Source organism: Balaenoptera borealis, assembly GCF_965194805.1.
Source record: "Balaenoptera borealis genome assembly, chromosome: 20".
Lineage (NCBI taxonomy): Eukaryota > Metazoa > Chordata > Mammalia > Artiodactyla > Balaenopteridae > Balaenoptera > Balaenoptera borealis.
This window is the reverse complement of record NC_138879.1, coordinates 13,971,891-13,995,195: the sequence shown is the minus strand read 5'-3', so window position 1 is coordinate 13,995,195 and position 23,305 is coordinate 13,971,891. Positions and strand designations below refer to the sequence as shown.

The 23,305-nt window shown below is 38.7% G+C and overlaps 1 protein-coding gene and 1 long non-coding RNA gene across 19 annotated transcripts in view; one reads left to right on the top strand and one right to left on the bottom strand.

Moving 5' to 3' along the window:
- Positions 1-23,305, top strand: part of LOC309619052 — a 373,591-nt gene that overhangs the window by 197,990 nt on the left and 152,296 nt on the right. The window lies entirely within an intron of this gene.
- Positions 1-23,305, bottom strand: part of BPTF (bromodomain PHD finger transcription factor) — a 140,058-nt gene that overhangs the window by 21,329 nt on the left and 95,424 nt on the right. For 10 of the 18 annotated variants that reach the window (XM_082373654.1, XM_082373660.1, XM_082373657.1 and 7 more), the window contains 13 exons: positions 22,236-22,360; positions 21,555-21,683; positions 19,621-19,771; positions 18,686-18,809; positions 14,448-14,694; positions 13,923-14,084; positions 13,555-13,706; positions 12,551-12,659; positions 8,466-8,683; positions 4,310-4,532; positions 2,691-3,595; positions 682-764; positions 156-381 (listed from right to left, as the gene is read on the bottom strand). In XM_082373654.1, coding sequence (XP_082229780.1) covers positions 156-381; positions 682-764; positions 2,691-3,595; positions 4,310-4,532; positions 8,466-8,683; positions 12,551-12,659; positions 13,555-13,706; positions 13,923-14,084; positions 14,448-14,694; positions 18,686-18,809; positions 19,621-19,771; positions 21,555-21,683; positions 22,236-22,360 — 2,854 coding nt within the window. The remainder of the gene's footprint in view (positions 1-155; positions 382-681; positions 765-2,690; positions 3,596-4,309; positions 4,533-8,465; positions 8,684-12,550; positions 12,660-13,554; positions 13,707-13,922; positions 14,085-14,447; positions 14,695-18,685; positions 18,810-19,620; positions 19,772-21,554; positions 21,684-22,235; positions 22,361-23,305) is intronic. The other 8 variants (XM_082373658.1, XM_082373649.1, XM_082373648.1 and 5 more) reach the window with 5 other exon arrangements.

The following is a 23,305-nucleotide window of genomic DNA, read 5'->3' as shown; positions in this document are numbered from 1 at the left end:
GACATTATGTCCCACTGCTTCTCACTCTAGGGACAAAAATGTAAAATCTAGAAAACAAGCTCAAATTTTAAGCTTAATCGAAATTTCAAGGGGAAAAGAAGAATAAAATTCGATGCCAAACACTGGACACAGGAAGATAGAAAATGCCTTCTTACCTGCACTTCAATTTGTAGATCTTTGTCCAGCAGCGCTCTCTTTTTCAGTATTTCGGCTTTGAGCTGCTCTTTGTGCTTGAACAGCAGTGCAGAGAGCTTGCTGGCGTTCTGTTTGCTACGTTTCTGTTCCACGCTCTCCTCTCGCTTCCGTTTTTTTGCTGCCTGTTTTTCTTCTTTATCTATCTTATCCAAAATATACTTCATCACCTGGTTACAGACAATCATTCTAGAGAGAAATACACAATCTATGTAATGCTGGGCATTTCATTCTGAAAGGCTTAAGACATAGTTTTTCTATGTCTTTACAGTTGGTACAAACTTTCTGTGACTGGGAAGCTTCAGAGTGACTGGAACCAGTTATGAGCATCTATTAGTACTGAGTGTTCTCATTTAATAAACTTCAATCAAGATAAAAACAATACAAACTCAGAACTCCTGTGTGTGTGTGTGTGTGTGTGTGTGTTAAAGAGAAGAGACTGCTATACAGTGAGACCCAGTGTAATGGGTTATAAACATTTCTCCCTACCTTTGATTCTCTTCTCTTTCAGCTGGAGTCATGGTCTTTTTCTGTTTTAAATGTTCTATTACAGCATTATGCTTCATCACCACCTTCAGGACAGAACAAAATCCAAAAATGCATATTTTATAATGACTACAAGTTGGTACACAGGTAACAACAGTAGAAATCTGAGCACATGTATGTGTTTCCCAAAGAAACTAAGAATTTTATATCGTAATACAAATAAAATGAGAGCTACTGTGTGGCCCGGGTGCTTATCACGTACTGGGCACTGTGCCCAGGGAAGCAGCTGACATTATCTTGTTTATTCACCGTAACAATGCTGAAAGGTAGGGACACTTTTATAAATGAGATAGTGAGACATAAAGAACTTACTAACTTGTTTGAGATTAAAAATTAATACAGCTCTAATTTTAACCCAGCTATCATCCTCCAATAACCATGTTTTTAACATTATGCTCTCCGTCCCCGGCATTCATTTTAAAGATCACCCCACCCCCGCCCCAGTGCCACCTTGTACAGAGATTAGGGTAAAGAGAGACATTGTAATAATTCTCAGTTCATGGACCATACACTGCTAAAAGCTGGATAATAGGGGCTTCCCCGGTGGCGCAGTGGTTGAGAATCTGCCTGCCAATGCAGGGGACACGGGTTCGAGCCCTGGTCTGGGAAGATCCCACATGCCGCGGAGCAACTGGGCCCGTGCGCCACAACTACTGAGCCTGCGTGTCTGGAGCCTGTGCTCCGCAACAAGAGAGGCCGCGATAATGAGAAGCCCGCTCACCGCGATGAAGAGTGGCCCCCACTTGCCGCAACTAGAGAAAGCCCTCGCACAGAAACGAAGACCCAACACAGCCATAAATAAATAAATAAATTAATTAATTAATTAATTTTTAAAAAGCTGGATAATAATGCATTTTAACACATTATATGTGATGTTAATTTTTTAAGAATATTACTACACATCTTCAAAATCTCTCTGCTGCTTAAAACACTTCTAACAACATTACAATCATCAAAGTTGCTAAGAGACTAGATCTTAATTATTCCAACCACTAAAAGGAAATGAAAATTATGTGACATGATAGGGGAGTTAATTATTGCTACAATGGCAGTCATATTACAAGATGTGAATGTATCAAATCAACAAGACATATACCTTAAATTAAATTTATACAATGTTATATGTCAAATATATTTCAATAAAAAATAAAAAGTGCTTCTATATACATGACCTCATTTAATCATTACAGTAACCTTGTGTGGCTGAAAGAGAGAGAGTTTTAATGAGGATATAGCTCAGGGGAGGTCAGTGGGTTTCACAGACTGTAAACGGGAGACCCAGGAACTGGGTTCTCCTGACTTGGGAACACTTGAAACCCACACAAACTCCTGACTAGCGCGGAGCGCTGCACATTCTCCCGCAAGGCTATAGAGGATGTCTGTCACTATACATGTGGCTTCGTTTCAAGCAGAATAATTCTAACTCATCTAAATTGCCTTGCTTCACTACACAGCTACTGCACAATGCCACTTTTTATTTATGCTATGGAGTACTACTATTGAAAACTTTTTTTTTACAAAGGTGTGGCTGGAAACACAAATGAGTTTAATCTGCCTATAAAATTTGCTTAGTCTACGTGCAAACTAAGGAATGACAACTGCAAATAACTTCAAAGAAATTGCTACGATGCCTGAAGTGGCTTCAAAACTTAGTTAAACCTTCAGGATTCATATCAATGAGACTTAAACTTCCTAAGTCCACTCTTTCCATCTTAGTTCTCCCAAAATACACGGAGTTTTTCCAGTAAGCACTGACTGTTTATATCCAACAAGAGTTCCAAACCATAACAGTCATTCAGTACGTTTTGGTCAATCCAGTGCTGCTTCTAACTTGAAGCATCAATGACTTTTGTGTCTTATTTAAGGAAAGCTAACACAACCAAACACTAAGTCTAATGCACAGCACAATAATTCAAGCTACTGAACATGCTGCTTTTACTGAGTGACTTTACCTGTTTCTGAATGATTTCACTTTGATTAGAAGCTTGGAGGGTGTGTTCCCGCTTAATCTCTATCTGCTGCTGCTTCTTCTTTTGCTGCTGGTCCCTGAGTTGCTGAACCCTTTGCAACTGCTCTTGCACACTGGCTGCCTGTACTGTGACCACATTCTGAGTCTGGTGAGTCTGCACAGGGCTGCTTTGCTGCATCTGAACGGGTAACTGGAGTTTGATCTGCTGGGGCACACCACCTTGCTGAGCCTGTATCTGAGCCACAACCTGCGACTGGATCTGGGAGAGAACCTGGACTTGCTGCAGCTGCGGCACAGCCAGGACTTGGGGCTGAGGCTGCTGTACTTGGAGCGGAGGGCGGGACGGGGACGAAACAGTAACTTGGCTTAACGTTTGTCCTGATGAAAGAGTTTGAGTTGAAGACTGTACCTGGGGTTGTGACTGTGGCTGGCCCTGGGAAGGTGGCTGAAGAGATGTGTGTGGCTGAATTGGAATCGGCTGTGAGGCTGTAGTCTGACCCTGGGACTGCTGTCCAGGAGACACTTGGGATGGAGCTGATGGATGCATTCGAGTCTGTGGCGGACTCTGGACGCGAGCAGGAGACTGTCCTTGGACATTACTCTGAGGCTGACACTGTCCTGCACCTTGGGGTTTGGAGGACTGGGCTTGGGTGGGCTGTGCTTCAGGAGGGACGTGGGAGGCAGCAGTTGCTTGGGTCTGGGCTTCAGGCTGAGCTGGGGACGGGGGTTGGGTTGGGGGCTGGGGCTGAGTTGAAGGCTGTGCGGGCTGAGCAGGCTGAGGCTGGGCTTCTGCAGGACTCACGCTCGACGGCTGAGCTGGAGACAGGCTCTTGGCTGGCTGCACCTGTGTCAGGGGCGATAATTTACTCTGTCTTTGTTCACTTGTACCTGTGAAAAGGAAAGACCAAATATTTCTTACTCTAGAACATCAGACTGTGGTTTAAGGAGAATTTGAAGGGGATTTTCTAAAGGTGAGAATTCTGCATTTCAGTACAGAAGACTGATGCCCTAGAAATGCTCCATCTAGAAACACCTAGGTCAGGACTCTCCTAAATTGGGGAACAAGGGCCCTGTTCATGGCTGCCCTCCGCACATTTTGCTAAGTCTCCAGAGGGCTGGCTTCCAAAGCAAGGCGCAGCCAGGTCTCTGGCCCAGCCTAAGGCCAGCCCACATTCCTCTCCTATGGCGTGGCGCCAGTGAGTGACGGCCGCTTGCAGCAGGCGGCTCACCAAGTGCTCTGGTCCTGAAGCTCCCAATCGTAGGTTATGAGCTGGAAATACCCACCTGCCCTGAGAGCACATCATCACTCAATCAGCTCCTACAGGCTTGGTGAGGAGTTAGGAGTGGGCACAGTCACCACGATACTTTACTATTTTGTGCCAACCCCCCACTTTCTGCAGTTTTTAACGGGGGGTGGTGGTGACAGGGAGGCTGTCAGAGCAAGAGATCTGGTCAAGCTCTTGTGAGGCTGACCAGTCAGCTGTGACACTCACCAGCTTGAGGCACGTCCTCCCAAAGATAAATACCGGTCCTCTGGCCCCCTCTGCCACCCAGCAACCCGTGACACTAACATGCAGCATTTCCGAGAAGCCCAGGTTCTACCTGCTGCTGTAGTGGAAACAGTGGTGGTGGTGGTGCTGGTTGCCGTGGCCGTTGTTGCCAGTGGGGTGAAGAGGAACCGCTGCACGGTACCGTTTGGCATCGCGGCTTGCATCAGCTGCTGTCCTGGACCGGGAAGTATAGTCACCCCTTGAGGTATCAACTGCAATTGTCCAGTAGTTTGGCCTTGTCCTTGAATCACTACTGTCAAACCTTGATTGCCACCCTATGGAAAAACACACAACATGTAAACAGTGTTCAAAGCATCGATCTGCAAGTATACCATTTTTATGTTGAACAGATCCTTTAAAATAATGAACCTATGTATTTGAATGTCTGTGGAATGGTACCAAGAAAAATTCAGATAAGCTAAAATAAGAATATTTATTTTAAAAGATTGATGCTGTTTAGTGGAAAAAACATGGACTAACAATCCAGAGTTCCAGTCCGAGTTCTCCAAGTGGACAGCCAGGTTATCTGTCTATAAGTAACATCGCTCCTCTGGATCTAAATTTCCCAATCTATAAAATAAGGGCGTGAAGTGAATAACTAAGGTCTGCACAAAATTCTGATTTTAAATCACCTCATTTATATTCATATTATTTTATAACTTTCAAAGCATCTTTAGACATACTTTAGACATGCCTCATTTGATTCTCACAATAGACTTGTGACTTTGTGGATTAGGGAGAGAAAATATTACTCCACTCTTCCTACCAATTAGGAAACTCAAGTTAGAAAGTTCAAGTCTCTTACCCAGAGTGAGAGAGCAAGTTCAAGGTGAGATATAATGAGAAGCCCAGGTCTCCTAGTTTCAGTTTTTTCACTATGTACCAAATGACCTATGGAGTGTGTTGGTGTGTGCCAACGTATAGAAAGCTTAGGGTTCTACACATGGAATGCAAATGCCAGGTGAGGAAGGTCACTAATGTCTGAGTAGTCATCCAAATGGGGACTAGGAACTAAAAACTCCATCTGCACTGCCTCTTCTGTCCAAGACTTCTTAATCCTCAACTATCAGGAACGTGGTGGAGAAGTAGAAAGCAAACGTAAAAACAAGCCACCCTAAGTTCCCAACAGCCAAAACTGAGCAAACGTAAAAACAAGCCACCCTAAGTTCCCAACAGCCAAAACTGAGCAAACGGAAAAACAAGCCACCCTAAGTTCCCAACAGCCAAAACTGATGCTACAAAGTTCCTACACTGATGCTAAGCTTCAGGCCTCCATGCACTTTACTCAGGAGTCCCTTACTACAGCGGTCCCCAACCTTTTGGGCACCAGGGACTGGTTCCGTGGAAGACAATTTTTCCACGGACGGGGTGGGGGTGGGTGGGTGGGTGGGTGATGGTTCAGGCGGGAATGCGAGGGATGGGGAGCGATGGGGGGCGGCAGATGAAGCTTCGCTCGCTCGCCCACCGCTCACCTCCTGCCGTGTGGCCTGGCTCCGAACAGGCCGCAAACCGGTCGAGGACCCCTGCCTTATTCACTGTTGCTTTTCTAAAACATTTCTGTGCACAGTCAAAACTACATAAAACACCAAGTATAGTTTAAAGAGTAATTATAAAGTGAACGTCTATAAAACCAGCATCATCAGGTCATCACTGCCAGTATCCAAGAAGGCCCCCATGTGACCTGCTCTGATCTTAATTCCCCTCCTTTGCCCTAGAGGTAAGCACTACTCTCACTGTTACAATAACTGCAGTTCTTCATAGTGTGACCACTTAGGTATAGCTCTCTAAGGGCCACAGACTCACAACTTCAGGAGCACCATTCAGGAAGGATTCAGATGGTGTCCCTTCCAGGTAGGCAACACAGCAGGCCCATAACCCTACACATGTAGCTAGTTTTGCCTGTTTCTGACTCTTATGCAAATAGATCACAATGTAATTCTGTTTGTTACTTGCTTTTTTATTTAGCTCAGCAATGTAGTTCTATGTGTCTGCAGTTTGTTCATTTCCATTGCTGTAGGAAGGCAACTTATTTATCTAATTGACTGCAGATTGACATTTGGGTTGTTCCCAGTTTTTGACTCTTATGAACAACGCTGCTGTATATATTCATGTCCATCATCCTGGTGCTCAGATGAACAAGAACTTCCCCAGGAAACACACCTAGAAGGAGAACTACTGTGACGTGGGGCATGTGCCTTCAACTTTGCTACACAGTGTCTACAGTTTTCCAAGGTGGCTAAACCAATTTATACTACTACCAGGTGTGTATGAGAGTTCATTCTCCTCCATGTCTTTGCCGTCTCTTGATTTTGTCTGACATTTTAGTTTAAACCAATCTCTTAGATACATGGTTTTAATATGCATTTCCCTCATTACTAACAAAATTCAGCAGTTTTTTGGATTTATGGACGTTTAGATTTCCTCTTTTCTCAACAAGTTTGTTTGCTCTTTTTTCCTACTGAGCTATCTGGATTTTTTTCCTTCTTAATTTGTAGTAGTAATTCTTCATGTATTCTGCAGAATAGTCCTTGGCTGGTTGTATTTATACCTTCCCTCATTCTTTTCACTCTTTTATAGTGTTTGATGAACTGAAGTTCTTATTTCTAAGGTTGTTGAATTTATAAATCTTTTCCTTTATGGCTAGTATTTTCTGTCTTTAAGAAAGCCTTTCCTGGGCTTCCCTGGTGGTGCAGTGGTTAAGAATCCACCTGCCAATGCAGGGGACATGGGTTCGAGCCCTGGTCCGGGAAGATCTCACATGCCACAGAGCAACTAAGCCCGTGTGCCACAACTAATGAGCCTGTGAGTCACAACTACTGAAGCCCGCATGCCTAGAGCCCGTGCTCCACAACAAGAGAAGCCACTGCAATGAGAAGCCCGTGCACCGCAACAAAGAGTGGCCCCGCTCGCCACAACTAGAGAAAGCCCACGTGCAGCAACAAACACCCAACGCAGTCAAGAATAAAATAAATAAAATAAATAAATTAAAAAAAAAAAAAAGAAAGCCTTTCCTACCTTCTGAAAGTATTACAGTTTTACCTTTCACAGTCAGGACTTTTATCTTCCTGGAACTGAGTTTATGAGTGAGGTAGTGGTCTAAGTTCATGGTTTGCCATATATACTCAACTGACCCAGGACCCTTTATTGAAAAGTCTGTCCTTTCAATTATCTGCAATGCCACCCATGTCATATAACAAGTGTCCACACATACACATGGGTCCCTTTCTACTGTTCTGTATCTACTGGTCTATCTATCCTTGTGTCTGTACCTGACTATATTAATTAGTGAAACACCATAATAAGTTTTGTTATCAGGCTACCATATAGGGCAAATCCTCCTTTTCTTCAAAAGTGTTACAGTTATTCTTGATCCTTTGAACTTCCATATAAATTTTAAAAATCAGCTTGTCAGGTTTCAAAACATCTCTTTCAGGATTTTGATGGGAACTGCATTCAATCTATTGATTACTATTGGAAGAACTGATAATAATATTGAGTGTGGCAAGAAAACAGCTTAATGTACTCAAATTTTATTTATCCCAAGCAAACTGGTTAACTAATTTTTTTTTTTAATAAATTTATTTATTTATTTATTTTGGCTGCATTGGGTCTTTGTTGCTACATTGGGTCTTTGTTGCTTCCTCAACTAGGAAGTCCCTAGTTGAAGGTTATTATACCCTGCCCTTAAGAAGTATTTTGGGGGCCTCCCTAGTGGTGCAGTGGTTAAGAATCCACTTGCCAATGCAGGGGACACGGGTTCGAGGCCTGGTCCCGGAAGATCCCACATGCTGCGGAGCAACTAAGCCCGTGCACCACAACTACCGAGCGTGCGCCCTAGAGCCCGCGAGCCACAACTACTGAGCCCGTGTGCCACAACTACTGAAGCCCACACACCTAGAGCCCGTGCTCCACAACAAGAGAAGCCACTGCAATGAGAAGCCCATGCACCTCAATGAAGAGTAGCCCCCGCTCGCCACAACTAGAGAAAGCCCGCGTGCAGCAACGAAGAACCAACACAGCCAAAAAGAAATAAATAAAACAAATTTATTAAAAAAAAAAAAAAAAGTATTTTTGTTTGACTCTAGGAACCAGCCATTTAAAAAAGTAAGTACATTTTTAAACATCCAAAGATAAGTACATGTTTTAAAGCTTACAGCAAGAGTAAGTAAGATCACTTGTAAAGTTAAAATGGAAGTCACATTACTTACGTGGCCCTGTGTTAACTGGGTGAGTTGAGCCATGGTAAGCTTCACCTGTCCTTGTTGGGGGCGAGGGGGCTGTGAGGTTGAAGACTGTAGACTTGCAGTGGGTGCTCCTGAAGTTAATCCTTTCTGTGCAGGTGTTGAGGAAACTGTACTAGGGGCAGAGATCGCAGTGGAAACAGGCTGCCCTCTGATGATCTGCGTCACCACCTGTTGAGGAGTACCTATGTAAAGAGCAAAACATTAGAATGCTCCTATGCCCTAAGCAATACTCTGCATTGAAATGTCATTCAACACTTCAGATGAATGTATTCTTCTCAATTTTCAAACAGACTTAAGGGATGCTGACAGACTGATGCATTCAGTCATATATCCACACCCAAAGGACCCACCTGGTTGTCAGCGAGGCTGTTTTCACTCAGCTCACTAACAACCACTCCCCCATTCCTGCTCTCTGCAGTAGTCAAAAAAATAATAATAATAATAATAATGCTCTTCCTATGAATCTAAAGCCAAAATGACAATAGGGAAGATGGAAGAGCCTATGTAAAATGTGCCATTAGGCTGCCTTTCCTTAGGAATATAAATGAAAAGATAATAATCTAATATATAATTAATTCATGTGATTTTTAAACAAAACATATAGAATCTGGAATATTCTGGGCCAATTATATTTATAAATGAGTTTTTCTTATAGCTATCTGCAACTTAGTTTGGGAGAACCAAGAGGGCAAGAACCCCTGTAATCCTCAATACTAGAGCAAGGTGCTCAACAAATGCTTCCACAGTTACTGTTGAATAAACATCTATAGAATGAATGAAGTTTAACTGAAATGGCTCTATAGTCTTCTAAAAACTTCTGTTTCTCATTTAACCTGATGAAACTAGAAGAAAAAGCAGGTGGTAATTATTTGGCAGCTAATTTTACACTTACAAAATCTGAATTCATTATTAATTAGTACATAATATTATATTTCTGAAATTTTGTATTCACTTCCTGTTTTTCTTCATATGTCTACATATATATTTCTGTGTATATTTCTTTTAATGACTCGTGCCTAATATTATTGCATTATGTATATAATTAAACCTATTTTGACATTTAGAACACTTTCCCTTTTTCTTTTTTTAAATAACACCCTGGTGAAATCCCTGCTTATAAATTTTTATGTGCTTCTAATTATTCCTTAGAATAAACTCCTCCCAAAATTACTGGATTCATAGCAGGAACATAGTACTAAATGGAATTTAGAAAGGTTATACCCATTCATACTCCCATCACCATTGGGTGCCCATTTCACTGAACCCTTGCCAACCCTATCACTAAAGTATCACATTCCAGCAATCAGAAATAGTATGATAGCATCACAGTGTCTGCATTACTTCAGTTGGTCTACTTTCCTTTGGTATCATGCTCCTAAATTCTGGGGGCTTGTAAACATGCTATAGAAACTGGCAGTGTAAGTTTTTCATCATTACTCTTTCTTCTAAACTTTACTTGGTTATTGTTGTCCACTTATTCTTCAAGATGAATCAAAAAACAGTTCAGTATATATAGACAAGTGCTTGAATTTGAGAACTTCTGGACCCCAACACTCTGTCCTTGTACTGCAGTTTGAGGAATAGTTAATGAAAAGTTACTTTCGTTTATCACCTTGTATTTTCTTTTTTCCATCTTTATTGGACTATAATTGCTTTTCAATGTGTTAGTTTCTGCTGTACAACAAAGTAAATCAGCTATATATGTATACATACATCCTTATATCACCTTGTACTGATATGGTGTCATCATAAACACAGATGGATAAAAGGGCTGGTATTGACTGATTATATGATGGTCAATCAGATGATCCCCAATAGGTACATGTTCATTTATGTTTAGATCATCATCAAAATACAAATTCAAAAATTAAAACACTTTTTATTATAACCTGGAAGTGTTCAACTTTGGGAAAGGCTAGCATGGTGGTAGGAATAGGGATAAGCTGACCTACACACACTCAGACACACACTACACACATCCATCCACCCTCTACCTCTCTGACCACAACTCCTAAGACTCTTACTGTCTTTACTGGGCCCCACCAGCCTCACTGGCCACCTTGCTTTTCATACGACACACCAGACACACTCATATGTGAAGCTATATATTCACATATGCAAGTCTAAGTATATTACCATTTATCATCCATAAACTTTTCTTCTTCTTTACATTAGTTTTATCTTTCCTTTTAGTTGGCTGCCTAACTGACAGCTATTTTTAAACATGAATAGATACTGAATTTTATCAATTGTCTCTGTAATATTAACTGAAATAAGGAATCATACTTTCTTCTCTGGGGTAAATTTTGCTTAGGCATTAGGATATTTCCTTTAAAAAAAATACTATGCTAGGTTTCATATTAGAATTATGCTAAATTTGTAAAATGAATGGGAAAGAATTTATCTACCCCTTTCCCCTTATGGCCTGCAACTATTTTTTATAAGAAGGAAATTGTTTCCTAACCATTTCAAAGAATTTTACCCATAAAACCATGAGGTCTGGAATTCTTTTTTGTAGGTAATACTATGGCAACTTTCCAAATTTCTTTCCTTGATGTGAGTCATTAAGACTTGACATTTACAAGCACAGTATATAATTACGCCTTGTTATTCAAACAGATTTAGTTCCTTCTATTTTCATTGCACTTTCTCATTTCTACTTTTTCTAAACTAGCATTTTGTTCCCTTTTCTCAAGATTAGACTTGCAAAAAAAAAAAGGTTTAATATTTGCCTTTTCTGTCTTACAATCATTACTTGTACTTTACTTCCTTCTTCCTGTTTTCATTTAAGACTTGTTTTATATATTTTTCTAACTTCTGGTTAAGATTTAATATGGGTTTTTTTTGGTCTATTTTGTTCACCAATGTGTTTCAACTGCCTAGAGTAGGTGCTCAAAAATATTTGTTGAATGAATGAATTTGCCTCTCAGTTCAGCTTTGCAGCCTGGCTTAGCTGCTACTTGACAATCTGTTTGTAATGACACAGTTGATGTTTCTTTAACATAAAAGTTACTTTGGAGAACATAACGTTTTTAAATTCCAAGCAAGTAAAGGTTCTTAGTATAATACCTTAATATTAATTTCTAGCTTTACTACAAAAAATGTAGCCTATACACGTTCTACTTTTTGGAATTCATCAAGGTTTTACCTGTGGCTCATTGTAAGACCATTTTCATACAAATAGCTCATAAATATTTAAAACTAATGTGTATTCCTAAAGGTACAAAAGCTGATACAGTCTGTTTCTGGTCTACTATGCTTCTGTTAATCCCTCCTTGATTTCAAATAGTTTTTGCTTTATACACTTCAAAGACATCTTATTTAAAGACCCAAGATTGCACCTTCACTGCAATCTATATCTTTAAGCCAATATAAAGTGACTTTCTTTGTCCTAGTTATTGTTTCTTTAAAATACTGAATTCGACTCTGTTCAATATTAGTAGGATTATGCATGTCTTCCCTCCGCCTCTCCCTTCCTTCTTTCTTTTTTTTGTCCTTTATTTCATGTGTCTTTGACCATCTTTTTATTTTTTATGTTTTACCTTCTGTGGTAATTTGCTTTTAGGTATGTTTCTCATAAATGCACAGTTCGATTTCTTTTTTCACTCCATCTTTACAGGCTTCAACTTTTAATATGGGAGCTTTAACTTATTTACATTAAAAAGGGCAGGCACTGCCTTTGTAATCTGGTTTTATGCTTTCCATTTAAATGCTTCTTAGCCATTTCCTTGATTTTATCTTTTGCCACACAGACTGTTTTCTTTACTTATTCTCTTTACTCCAATGATCTGAATGTATATATCCCATTTACTAGAGGTTTTAAGAACATTTTTAACAAGCATACTTGGACCTGCTTTTCTCTTATTGACAATGCCAAAAATGAAATAAAATCTATGGGTGTGTCCCATGATGAATCAGAAATTTAGTATGCTTCAGAATCTCAATTCATATTGGTATTTTCCAGTATGTAGAGTGCCAAATACAGAATATTATAGATTTCCTAGACTGACTCTTTAGATGTAAAATGATAATACTGGATGGGTGAATACCTGGCTGTACCATCACAGGTGTTCGAATAATTGCCTTTCCTAGTGTTGACTGTTGGAGTGGTGTTCTAATCACCGTCATACCAGGGCGGATCTGAGGCCCTGTGATTACCTACAAATAACACAAAGGACAATGAATTAAAATGTTTTTAAAAGACTAAAGCATAATGGACTTAGAACAGAGATCCTTAAACATTCTATATTGATAAACATGTCTACAGAAATTACAGAGGCTCTTGGACATTACATATTAAATTATATTAAGCATCAGAATAAAGATAGAACTTTGAGGGGAGAAAATGTAATTTAAATGAGATCGCATGAAACTCCTTGTCACTGACACCAAGAATAGCCTACAGACTAAAAGGAAGGATACAAGACCCAAGAAAGCTCTGCCCTATAACCACCACAGTTGCTCACAGGAAAATGATGAGCCCTATTTTCCCTGAGCTCCAATCCTTATCTGTAACCCAGAGAACACAGGTGCAAGATCAGAGACCAGAAGTTCTTTCATAATTTAAAGGAGAGACTACACAGCATATTATTTTCAGTGTTAGGTTTAGAACATTCTCAAGTCTGCAAAACATTAAACTTTTTCCATAATACTAGTGCCAAAGAAATGATGTATATAATATGTGTGCATATCAGCTGATAGACAAGTTAATGCTGTGGATTATGTTTTCACTCTACTTCTTAGCTGCAGAGCATGTCGTTTTCCTGGGTGATCCAGTGTTGCCCATTGTTTTCAATAAAGACATTTTCTTCGTAAAATCCTGGAAAGCAATTCTTATGATTCATAAACTATACTAATGCGCTATTAACTAAATGTTAAAAATTAACAGTTCACTTGAAATATAAGTAACAGATTTTTTTAAAAAATCAATACTTTGTCACAGATTAAGTAAAAGGTGAAGAAAAACTAGAAGTTGGATTAATCCTGGAAGAGGCCATTCTAAAAACTTCAACCAATGTGGTTAACACCAAATAAACCTGTAAAGAACTCTTACTTGGGAAGTGCTTGTAGTTCCTCCAGAGCTTGAGGTATTGGGCCTAATTGTGACTGTTGCTGTCCTGGGCTGGAATGAAGTAAAGGTTTGCTGACTTGTACCTGTACTGGATGGAATGATACCCAGGACTTTCTGCTGTACTTGAACAACGCCTTGAAAAAAAGATGAAGAAGTAATTGATAACTGCCCCTTTCATAAAACATCAGGTATTGCTTGGTTCCTGAGGAGAAACAAGGTGTGGCGGGGGTTTATAGTGGGCTACATAAAATGTGAGATCCGAAGACTGAAATCAGTGAAAAGGAAATGAAAAATAATGGTAACAGTATGATCTGGCAAATGTGAATTAAAACTCTTCACATTTCCCTTACCTCCTTGCGTTGCTGGCACATTTACAGCGACAATCTTGCTGTTTGCAGGAAGTGGCAGTTTGGTAATTACTTTTCCTGCCATAGTGACTGGATTGCCTGTAATTTGGAACGTCTGACCTGTGCTGGCAATGGTTGTAGCAGATGTGGCAGCTGTGCTGGTGGCTAATGGGGTATAAGACATTTAATAAGCTTCAGATTTAAAATAACCAGCAACGTAGTGACTTCTAGGAAGGCACCAATGCATGAAATGTGGCTCATTTTGTATTTTTAAGAAAAACATTCCTCTCCACTCAAAGTAAGTGAACCATGTAAATGTTGAAAGTGAAATAATGTATAAGAGAGGAGTTTCGCTAATGTAATATTATGAATATTATCTGTAACAAACCTACTGTTAACAGTTTGTTTGCTCAATCAGCTGCAGAAGAAAAATAATTTTCTAAAGAAACATTTCATTTCAGTAGGTAAAGGACTGAAATTTCTTTTTCTTGAATGAAAGCAATCTTTTATTTAATCACAGTTGTGTACCTGAATTTGACTGGCCTTGCTTAACCCAGGTAGCAAAGGTCTGATGAAAGTTCTTGTTCTGCTGGAATGTTACTGTAGCTGGAGATCCAACTTTAGTAGTTAGTACCATTTTAGTGCCAGCTGTAACTGAGCCACTTATGGGGGCCACCATAACTTTCTGTGCTGGAGAGATGGTACTAGTTGTACTGTTTGTTGGGGAAGTAGTGGAAGCTGCAATTACTGTAGGCTTCTGCTGTTCCAATCGTTTCTAGAAAAGTCAGGGAGAGAAATCATGAACCAAAATCGTTCCAAATAAAAACACCAATCTGCATGAAGTCCAGCCACAATTCCTCTCAATCTAAGAAACTGCACCAAATTTCTAAAATATTTAACTTCTGAAAATATGCCCATACAAATTTACACTTGAATTTAATTTCTTGAGGGAGGCAACACTTTTTATGACTCTAAATCACATATACTTTATTAAAAGCAGTAAGTTTTTGGTAACAAAAATTTGAAATGATCAAGTTTTTCCAGTCTGTGCAAAGGTCCAAGCTTTCAGACTGAAAGTGCAAGAGACGTGGGTGATCTTACTGGAGACAGGGATACCTTGTGATTCAGCGGTGGGGTTTAGAACAGACAGACAGCAAATGATGGGACCTGTAATGTTAATTTATCCAATCATAAAGAACATGTCAATATTTAAATATCACTATTCAAGTTGGCAAACCTGCAATCAAACAAGCTGAAAATAATAAACAACTTTTCTAGACTTATATTTTTCAGTTCAAGTATTTTTACAGAAAAATCCTTTAGACTATTTTATACAGAACGGTATAATCGGATCTTTCAGACTATAGTGTTATTAAAGACAATTTGTGTTTCTTTTCCCAGAGACTGCTGCCTTTTCCTGACAGCTTATCAACATGACAGTTTAAGTTTACACATGTAAAAACTACAACTTGATCTTTTTGAATTATGGTTTCCTCAGGGTATGCCCAGTAGTGGGATTGCTGGGTCGTATGGTAGTTCTATTTTTAGTTTTTTAAGGAACCTCCATACTGTTCTCCATAGTGGCTGTATCAATTTACATTCCCACCAACAGTGCAAGAGGGTTTTTCTCCACACCCTCTTCAGCATTTATTGTTTGTAGATTTTTTGATGATGGCCATTCTGACCGGTGTGAGGTGATACCTCATTGCAGTTTTGATTTGCATTTCTCTAATGATTAGTGACGTTGAGCATCCTTTCATATGTTTGTTGGCAATCTATATATCTTCTTTGGAGAAATGTCTATTTAGGTCTTCTGCCCATTTTTGGATTGGGTTGTTTATTTTTTTGATATTGAGCTGCATGAGCTGCTTGTAAATTTTGGAGATTAATCCTTTGTCACTTGCTTCGTTTGCAAATATTTTCTCCCATTCTGAGGGTTGTCTTTTCATCTTGTTTATGGTTTCCTTGCTGTGCAAAAGCTTTTAAGTTTCATTAGGTCCCATTTGTTTATTTTTGCTTTTATTTCCATTTCTCTAGGAGGTGGGTCAAAAAGGATCTTGCTGTGATTTATGTCACAGAGTGTTCTGCCTATGTTTTCCTCTAAGAGTTTTACAGTGTCTGGCCTTACATTTAGGTCTTTAATCCATTTTGAGTTTATTTTTGTGTATGGTGTTATGGAGTGTTCTAATTTCATTCTTTTACATGTAGCTGTCCAGTTTTCCCGGTTCTGAAGAACCTAGGGGCAGGACAGGAATAAAGATGCAGATGTAGAGAATGGACTTGAGGACACGGGGAGGGGGAAGGGCAAGCTGGGACGAAGTGAGAGAGTGGCATGGACATATATACACTACCAAATGTAAAACAGATGGCTAGTGGGAAGCAGCCACATAACACAGGGAGATCAGCTCAGTGCTTTGTAACCACCTAGAGGGGTGGGATAGGGAGGGTGGGAGGGAGATGCAAGAGGGAGGAGATTTGGGGATATATGTATATGTATAGCCGGTTCACTTTGTTATAAAGCAGAAACTAACACACCATTGTAAAGCAGTTATACTCCAATAAAGATGTTAAAAAAAAAAAAAAAAAACTACAGCTGGCATTGACAACAAACCTGGTGGCAAACCCTTTACCCTTCATTATCTTATTTAATGCTTGGACCAACCCAATAAAGTTGCTGGTACTGTGATTTAAAGATGAGGAAACTGAGACTTAGAGAGGTTGTAAAACTAGCCCAAGGTCACAGAGCTAGTAAATGCTGGAGCTGAGCTGTGTACAAAAATCAAATTCCAATGCTGAACTATTTCTTGCCATCAAAAACTGCTCACCAAAGACAGCATACCTAGTCTTTTTACTGTTACTTTTGTATATGTCCTCTATGCCTTAAAATAATGTGAGGTATTTTACATAATTTCTCATTCCTCAGAAGAAAAGGCGGGCTTCCCTGGTGGTGCAGTGGTTGAGAATCCGCCTGCCAATGCAGGGGACATGGGTTCGAGCCCTGGTCTGGGAAGATCCCACATGCTGCGGAGCAACTAAGCCCGTGCACCACAACTACTGAGCCTGCACCCTAGAGCCCACAAGCCACAACTACTGAAGCTCGTGCTCCGCAACAAGAGAAGCTAATGCAAGGAGAAGCCCACACACTGCAACGAACAGTAGCCCCCACTTGCCACAATTAGAGAAAACCTGCAAGCAGCAGCTAAGACCCAATGCAGCCAAAAATAAATAAATAAATAAACAAATAAATTTATATTAAAAAAAAAGAAGAAGAAAAGGAGCTTAGTTTTGGATTCTTAGACATGTCATCCAATTGAATCAGTTAAAAAAAAAGGAGGCAAAAAAACCAAAACAACTAAACACATAGTTATTTTCTGGGGCTATGCCTTCAAAAATTGGAAATGCTGACTATGGGAAATATAGCCAATATTTTGTAATAACTGTAAATGGAGTATAACCTTTAAAAATTGTATAAAAAATTACAGGGGGAAAAAATATCACAGGTTTGACATGTCCACAAAATCTGCTGGGTTTGCACACATGTTCAAAATGGCAAGTTTGTCATTAAACTCTAGCTGTCATTATTTCTCAATTTTTGCATGGAAAAAACAAGTTTTGATCATCTTCATTGCTAAATTTGGAAAACATATTAAAATGAAGATTGACTTGTTTCAAGAAAGATATTTTAAATAAAAATTTTGAAGTAATATATAGATTAAGTATATACTGCTCTGTTCGATTAAGCTATATACAGGTGGATGTCCATCACCTCAGAAACTGACACACATAGGAAAAGCAAAGAATACAATGTTCTTGGGGGACTTAGAGAGGTAATACATCACCAAGTTCAGGTTCTGACTTTCAACAGCCAGAGAAAAGCTTATTATCAAATTAAAGAAATTGACCCCCTGGCCCCTCCCAAAAAGTAATACCTTGGGTTACATCGTAGAGATGACAAAACACATCCATAAAATGAAAAACAAAACAACTAGCCAGTCTTTCTGTGAGTGGAGAGATAGACATGACAAAATCCAGAAGTGCTGTTATCTCAAACTTTGATCTAAGTGAAGATGACCTAGAGTAAACCACTGTAAAAGATACAAGAACTTGAAAAAATATTTTATAAAATATGAGGAAAAAGGTAAAACATGAGGAAATGAGTCTGATTTATTTATGTAATATGTAATTTTTAAGTAAGTTATGTGTAACTAAGTTAATGATACCTATTTTATCTATTTCTATTTTATCTATATCCTGAAAGTTTATATATTCAAGTTTGGCTAAAAACTTTCATAGTATCTTCTTATTAGAATGAAGGGGTAATTATCTTTTATTTGGGTCCCTAAATAGTCAGGCACATATGACACATCACAGTATGGAAATACTAAGACGCCACAGTAGCTTGATGACCACCAATTACAACAAACTCTTATACTTTTAGTATAACTCACTTTTTCATAGACCACAGAGATTTTACAGATTGGAATTTTACAGGAAAAAATTATCTTTAGAAACGACCCTTTGAATTATAAATATAATAAATAAGAGAAATTATACTTCACACATTGTTCTTCAAATATGTACACTTTTTGCAAAACCAAACCTTGGTATATCCACAGAGCTATTTTCAAGTACTGAAATTAAGATATATATGAGATACACGTAAAACTAAAACCACATGAATATATAATTACTGTGCTTTTAGTGTGCACGAATTTGGCTAAAAATGTCAGTGCGCTGCCAGGTGGGACTGGTACCAACTCCCCCACCTGCCGGGCAGCCGATCGCTGCTGTTTGAGGTGAGCCTCCATTTGGGCCTGGAAGTCCTCTGCCTTCTTCTGTTCACTAACCTTAGCCTGTTGCTCAACTGCTTGTGCCTTTTCTTTCTCCACTCTGCAGGGAAAGAAAGGAGGAATTTATCAGAAACTACAGGCATACCTCATAGATATTGTGGGTTTGGTTCCAGATCACTGCAATAAAGCAAATGTCGCAATAAAGCGAGTCACATGATTTTTTTGGTTTCCCAGTGCATATAAAAGTGATGTTTACGCTATACTGTAGTCTACTAAGTGTGCACTAACATTATGTCTAAAAAAAAAAAAGTACATACCTTAATTTAAAAAATACTTTATTGCTAAAAAATGCTAATAATCATCTGAGCTTTCAGTGAGTCGTAGTAGTGACATCAAAGATCACTGATCACAGATCATCATAACAAATATAATAATAATGAAAAATTTTGAAATACTGTGAGAACTACCAAAATGTGACACAGAGGCACAAAGTAAGCAAATGCTGTTGAGGAAATGGTGCCTATAGACTTTCTCAATGCAGGGTTGCCACAAATCTTCAGCTTGTAAAAAACGCAGTATTTGCAAAGCGCGATAAAGTGAGTATGCCTGTATCCTACTAGGCATCTGGCATCTAATATTAAGTGAAATCTGGTTAAGTTTCACATCATACAAAAAGTATAAAATTATTTCAATTTAAAAATAAAACATCTAAATTAAGGTAATTCAAAATTGACAAGTAGATAATAACTCATAAAAATTAGAAAGAGGACATTAGTAAATGATACACAGCTAGAGAATCAAAAGGTGGAGCAAAATTAGGACATACCGAATAAACTATTAAAGGGGTAATTCTTTAATTCTGAAGTGATAAAAATCTTCAGCATCTGATCACATATAAACCATTTCCTTACCTCTCAGCAAACGCCCTGATCTCCCATAATTCCAACTCTTCCTCTGCTACCCAGGTTTCAATAATAACAGGGCCAGTTTGCTTGGGCGTTTCTGGTCTCTTTGGCCGCAATGCACTCGATCGAAGGCCTTTCCTCTGAGGCGTAGGTGTTTCTTTGGAAAAGAAATCGGAGTATTTTAAGCAATATAGCTTCTAAATTATAGTACTTCTGGCATCTTCTCTTATATCATGAAAAGCAGGGATTGGCAAACATTCTCTTAAAGGGCCAGATGGTAAATACTTTAGACTATGCAGGCCAGATGGTCTCTGCTACAACTCCTCAACTCTGTCTCATAAAAGGAGCCAAAGGCAATACATAAGTGAGAAAGTGTGGCTGTGTTCCAATCAAACTTTATTAACAAAAGCAGATGGTGGGTCAAAGCTCATGGTTTGCTGGCCCCTGATATAAAAGTCCTATTAGCCTTTACACAGCCTGTTCCCTCTGCCTGGAACACTACTCCTAGCCTCCTTCCCCCTCATTTGACTGGTGTCTAATTCATCCTTCAGACCGCAACATGGATACAACCTTCTTCAAGAAGCGTAGCGTGTTCCTCCCAACTGGGCTGGGTGTCCTTGACATGTACAACTCTGGCGATCTGTATTTCTCTATCAGGGCACTGAGAAGAGGGACTGGAGAGTTACTAATGTAAAGGAGGGATCGGAAACTATTAAGAATAGATATAATCTCCAGTGATAAGATTCTAAAAATAAAAAGTAGGGACAGACAAGCATTGAACCTTCCCATATGTTCAGGAAAGAGGGAAGCAGTAGAATCACAGGCAAGCAACAGAAGGAAACTGAAACAGCAGCAGGACCTGGATTGTATGAAGTGATACAAGAAAAGAAAAGTGATTCAAGGAGACAGCAGTGGTTTGCATCAATGGCTGTGGAGTCAAGACTGACGACTGGTCAGGAATGCCTTCTTCCATCTGTGTGTCTTTGCCTATCAACTGAGCTGTCTATTCCTGTTCCAGGACAACATTGTTTTAATTATACTAATATTTCATCATCTATTAGGACAGCTACCCCCTTATTGGTACTCTTTTCAAAAAAGCCATTCTCATTTATTCTCCAAGATGAGCTTTTGAGTTGATTCAATCAAGATTCAAAAAATTAAATTTATCCATTTGGGGACAATTAACTTCTATAAAATAGTAAGCTTCTATTTATAGACAGCATTTTCTTTTTACACGTTTCTTCATAGTTGTTCCCTTAGGTATTTTTACTACACATGTAAAATAAAATTATGGATTTTTGTCTAATTATATATCTTGAATCTGGACACCTTACTGGACTCTTTTTAGTGTTAATAGTTTTGATTCTCAAGTATAGAATTATCATACCTTTTCTTTGCTTCCTTTAGAATAGGGGCTGGATCCCATTCTTCTATGTATTTGCCACCTAGGGCCTATCATGTAGGTGTCTACAAATGTTTCCTGAGTAACTCTTTATGCCTCTTAGGTTACTTCTACCCTGAGCACTGAAGTATTACACAATAGCTTGAACGCTTGAGTCAACAAATCTTCACTGACCACTTATGTGTCAGATTCTGCAGCAGGTTCCAGGACTACAATCAGACAGACTCAAAGGCTTGAGTCTTGGAGCTGACGGTCTGGTGTCAACCACTGCTCCATATCTTTAATTACTGATACAAGAGGTATTTGTACCCTTCCTCTGCCTGGTACCGTGACTGTAGGCATCACTGTGTGTCTAGTGGAATTCTGCTATGTTTATTAATTAAATATCATTTTAATAACAGAATAGTTTGTGATGAAAAAGTATTTTTTTCAAAAGTTGAATAAAGAGTTAAAGAAACAATTATAATCAAACTTCAATTCATAAAAGATATGGCTAACAGGTAAGTAATAAAAGAATAGAATTCTTTCTACTCCTTACCTTTTGGTGCTTCTGGAACTCCAATGGGGCAGATGATTTTCCTGATACAGTATTCAGATCGAATGCCATAAGGACCAACATCTCGCCTCTTAATTATTTCTGTTGTTGTGATTTCAGTTTCAGATGTTTCTATGGTGATTTAATTCACATAGTATTAATAACCACCCAAAATATTCAGAGAATAAAAAGGTACAACATCTGGTACTTTAAAAAAGAGACTAAACCTTTGGAAACATTTGCTTAATGAACAGCTGCAGGACCATCACTAGACTGCAACAATACTGAGTTTCTTCCTCACTGAAAATTTCTAAACTGAGCAAAATGCTGTTTGGGGACAGCTTAGTTCCTGGTGGCAAAATTCGGTCAAAATAATAAAAACCCTAGGAGAGCAGCAGCAAGCACAGGGTTCCAGATGTCCCAATTTAAATGATTTATACTGTGCGGTAAGAAATATCTTTTAAAAATTCACACTGGTTCACACATTAGTGACTCCCCTTATAATGTGAAACCCCCCTGCCCGGCCCCCAGGATTTTATAGCATGTGCCGCTAAACTTGACAAAAGCCTTGTTTTTAAAATACTAGCACTATATTTTAATAAGTAACAGATATGCTTAAAATGAAGTGAACCGTCAAGAGGTTTTTCTCTTTTAAACTTAAATTAGAAAATAAAAAACCGCTACCCGTCCGTGTAGTCCCTCCTCCTGGAGGAGCCTTGGCTGCCATGTCATCCCATCTCAGACTTGCCCACAGTAACCGCAACATAAGACTCACTCCAGCTAAGGACTTCACAGTCTGAAGTCTATACCTGAAAGAAAAACCCAAGAAAAACGATGTATGTACACACACACACACACACACACACACACACTCTACTGAACTGAAGGATTGTTTTTTGTCCTCACTGTGACTTCAATATTTATCATATGGCTTTATAAGCACTTTGGTTATTATATGTCCTTTAATAAAAGAACTTTCTTGTTCCCAGGCATAACATGCATCTAACAATTCACAAAGGGGCTGTAGTCACCTCAAATGCCATATAAATATGTAAAACAAAGCGTGTTTCATTGTAAGACTGATATGGCAACAATTCACAAAGATTTTATAAATTTAGCCTAATTCTAAAATATGTGTTAGAAAAATTATGAATGAGAGCATATATGGAGAAATAAATAATTGTGTGACAATGTGGTAAGTGATCTGAAGAAGAATAAAATCTTAACTGATTTTTGCTGAAACAAACTGAAAATGTTTCAATTTTCTCAAAAAGCAAAACAAAAAGACCTCACAAATCCAATAAGACCTTTCCAGATGGACAGAAATTTTGTACTGAAATGGTGGTTCTGCAAAACACGAAGTACTGGATGATGAATGCTGCTAATACTAACATTACTTTAACAACATCAGTGTAGTTTTAGAATCTTATGATACAAGGAATAATAAAAAAGGACATTACTATGTTAGTTACTAGTCAGGAGACAAAAGAATCTCCTCTGTGTTCAGGTTTTTTCTAAACACTGTATACGAAGTTACTGAACATTTTAGATATTCTTTTAAAAATAATATTAAAAACACATTTCAGAATGAATTTACAACTGCAATGAATATCATGTCTTAAAATGGAGCTAACCATAGAACATTTTAAAGCAGCCCTAGGCTGCCAATTCTCTATTAGTGGTTTTGTATAATTAAATATTTTATTGACGTTTCCACATACTTAAATGAATATACTGATTGATTGTACTGTAGG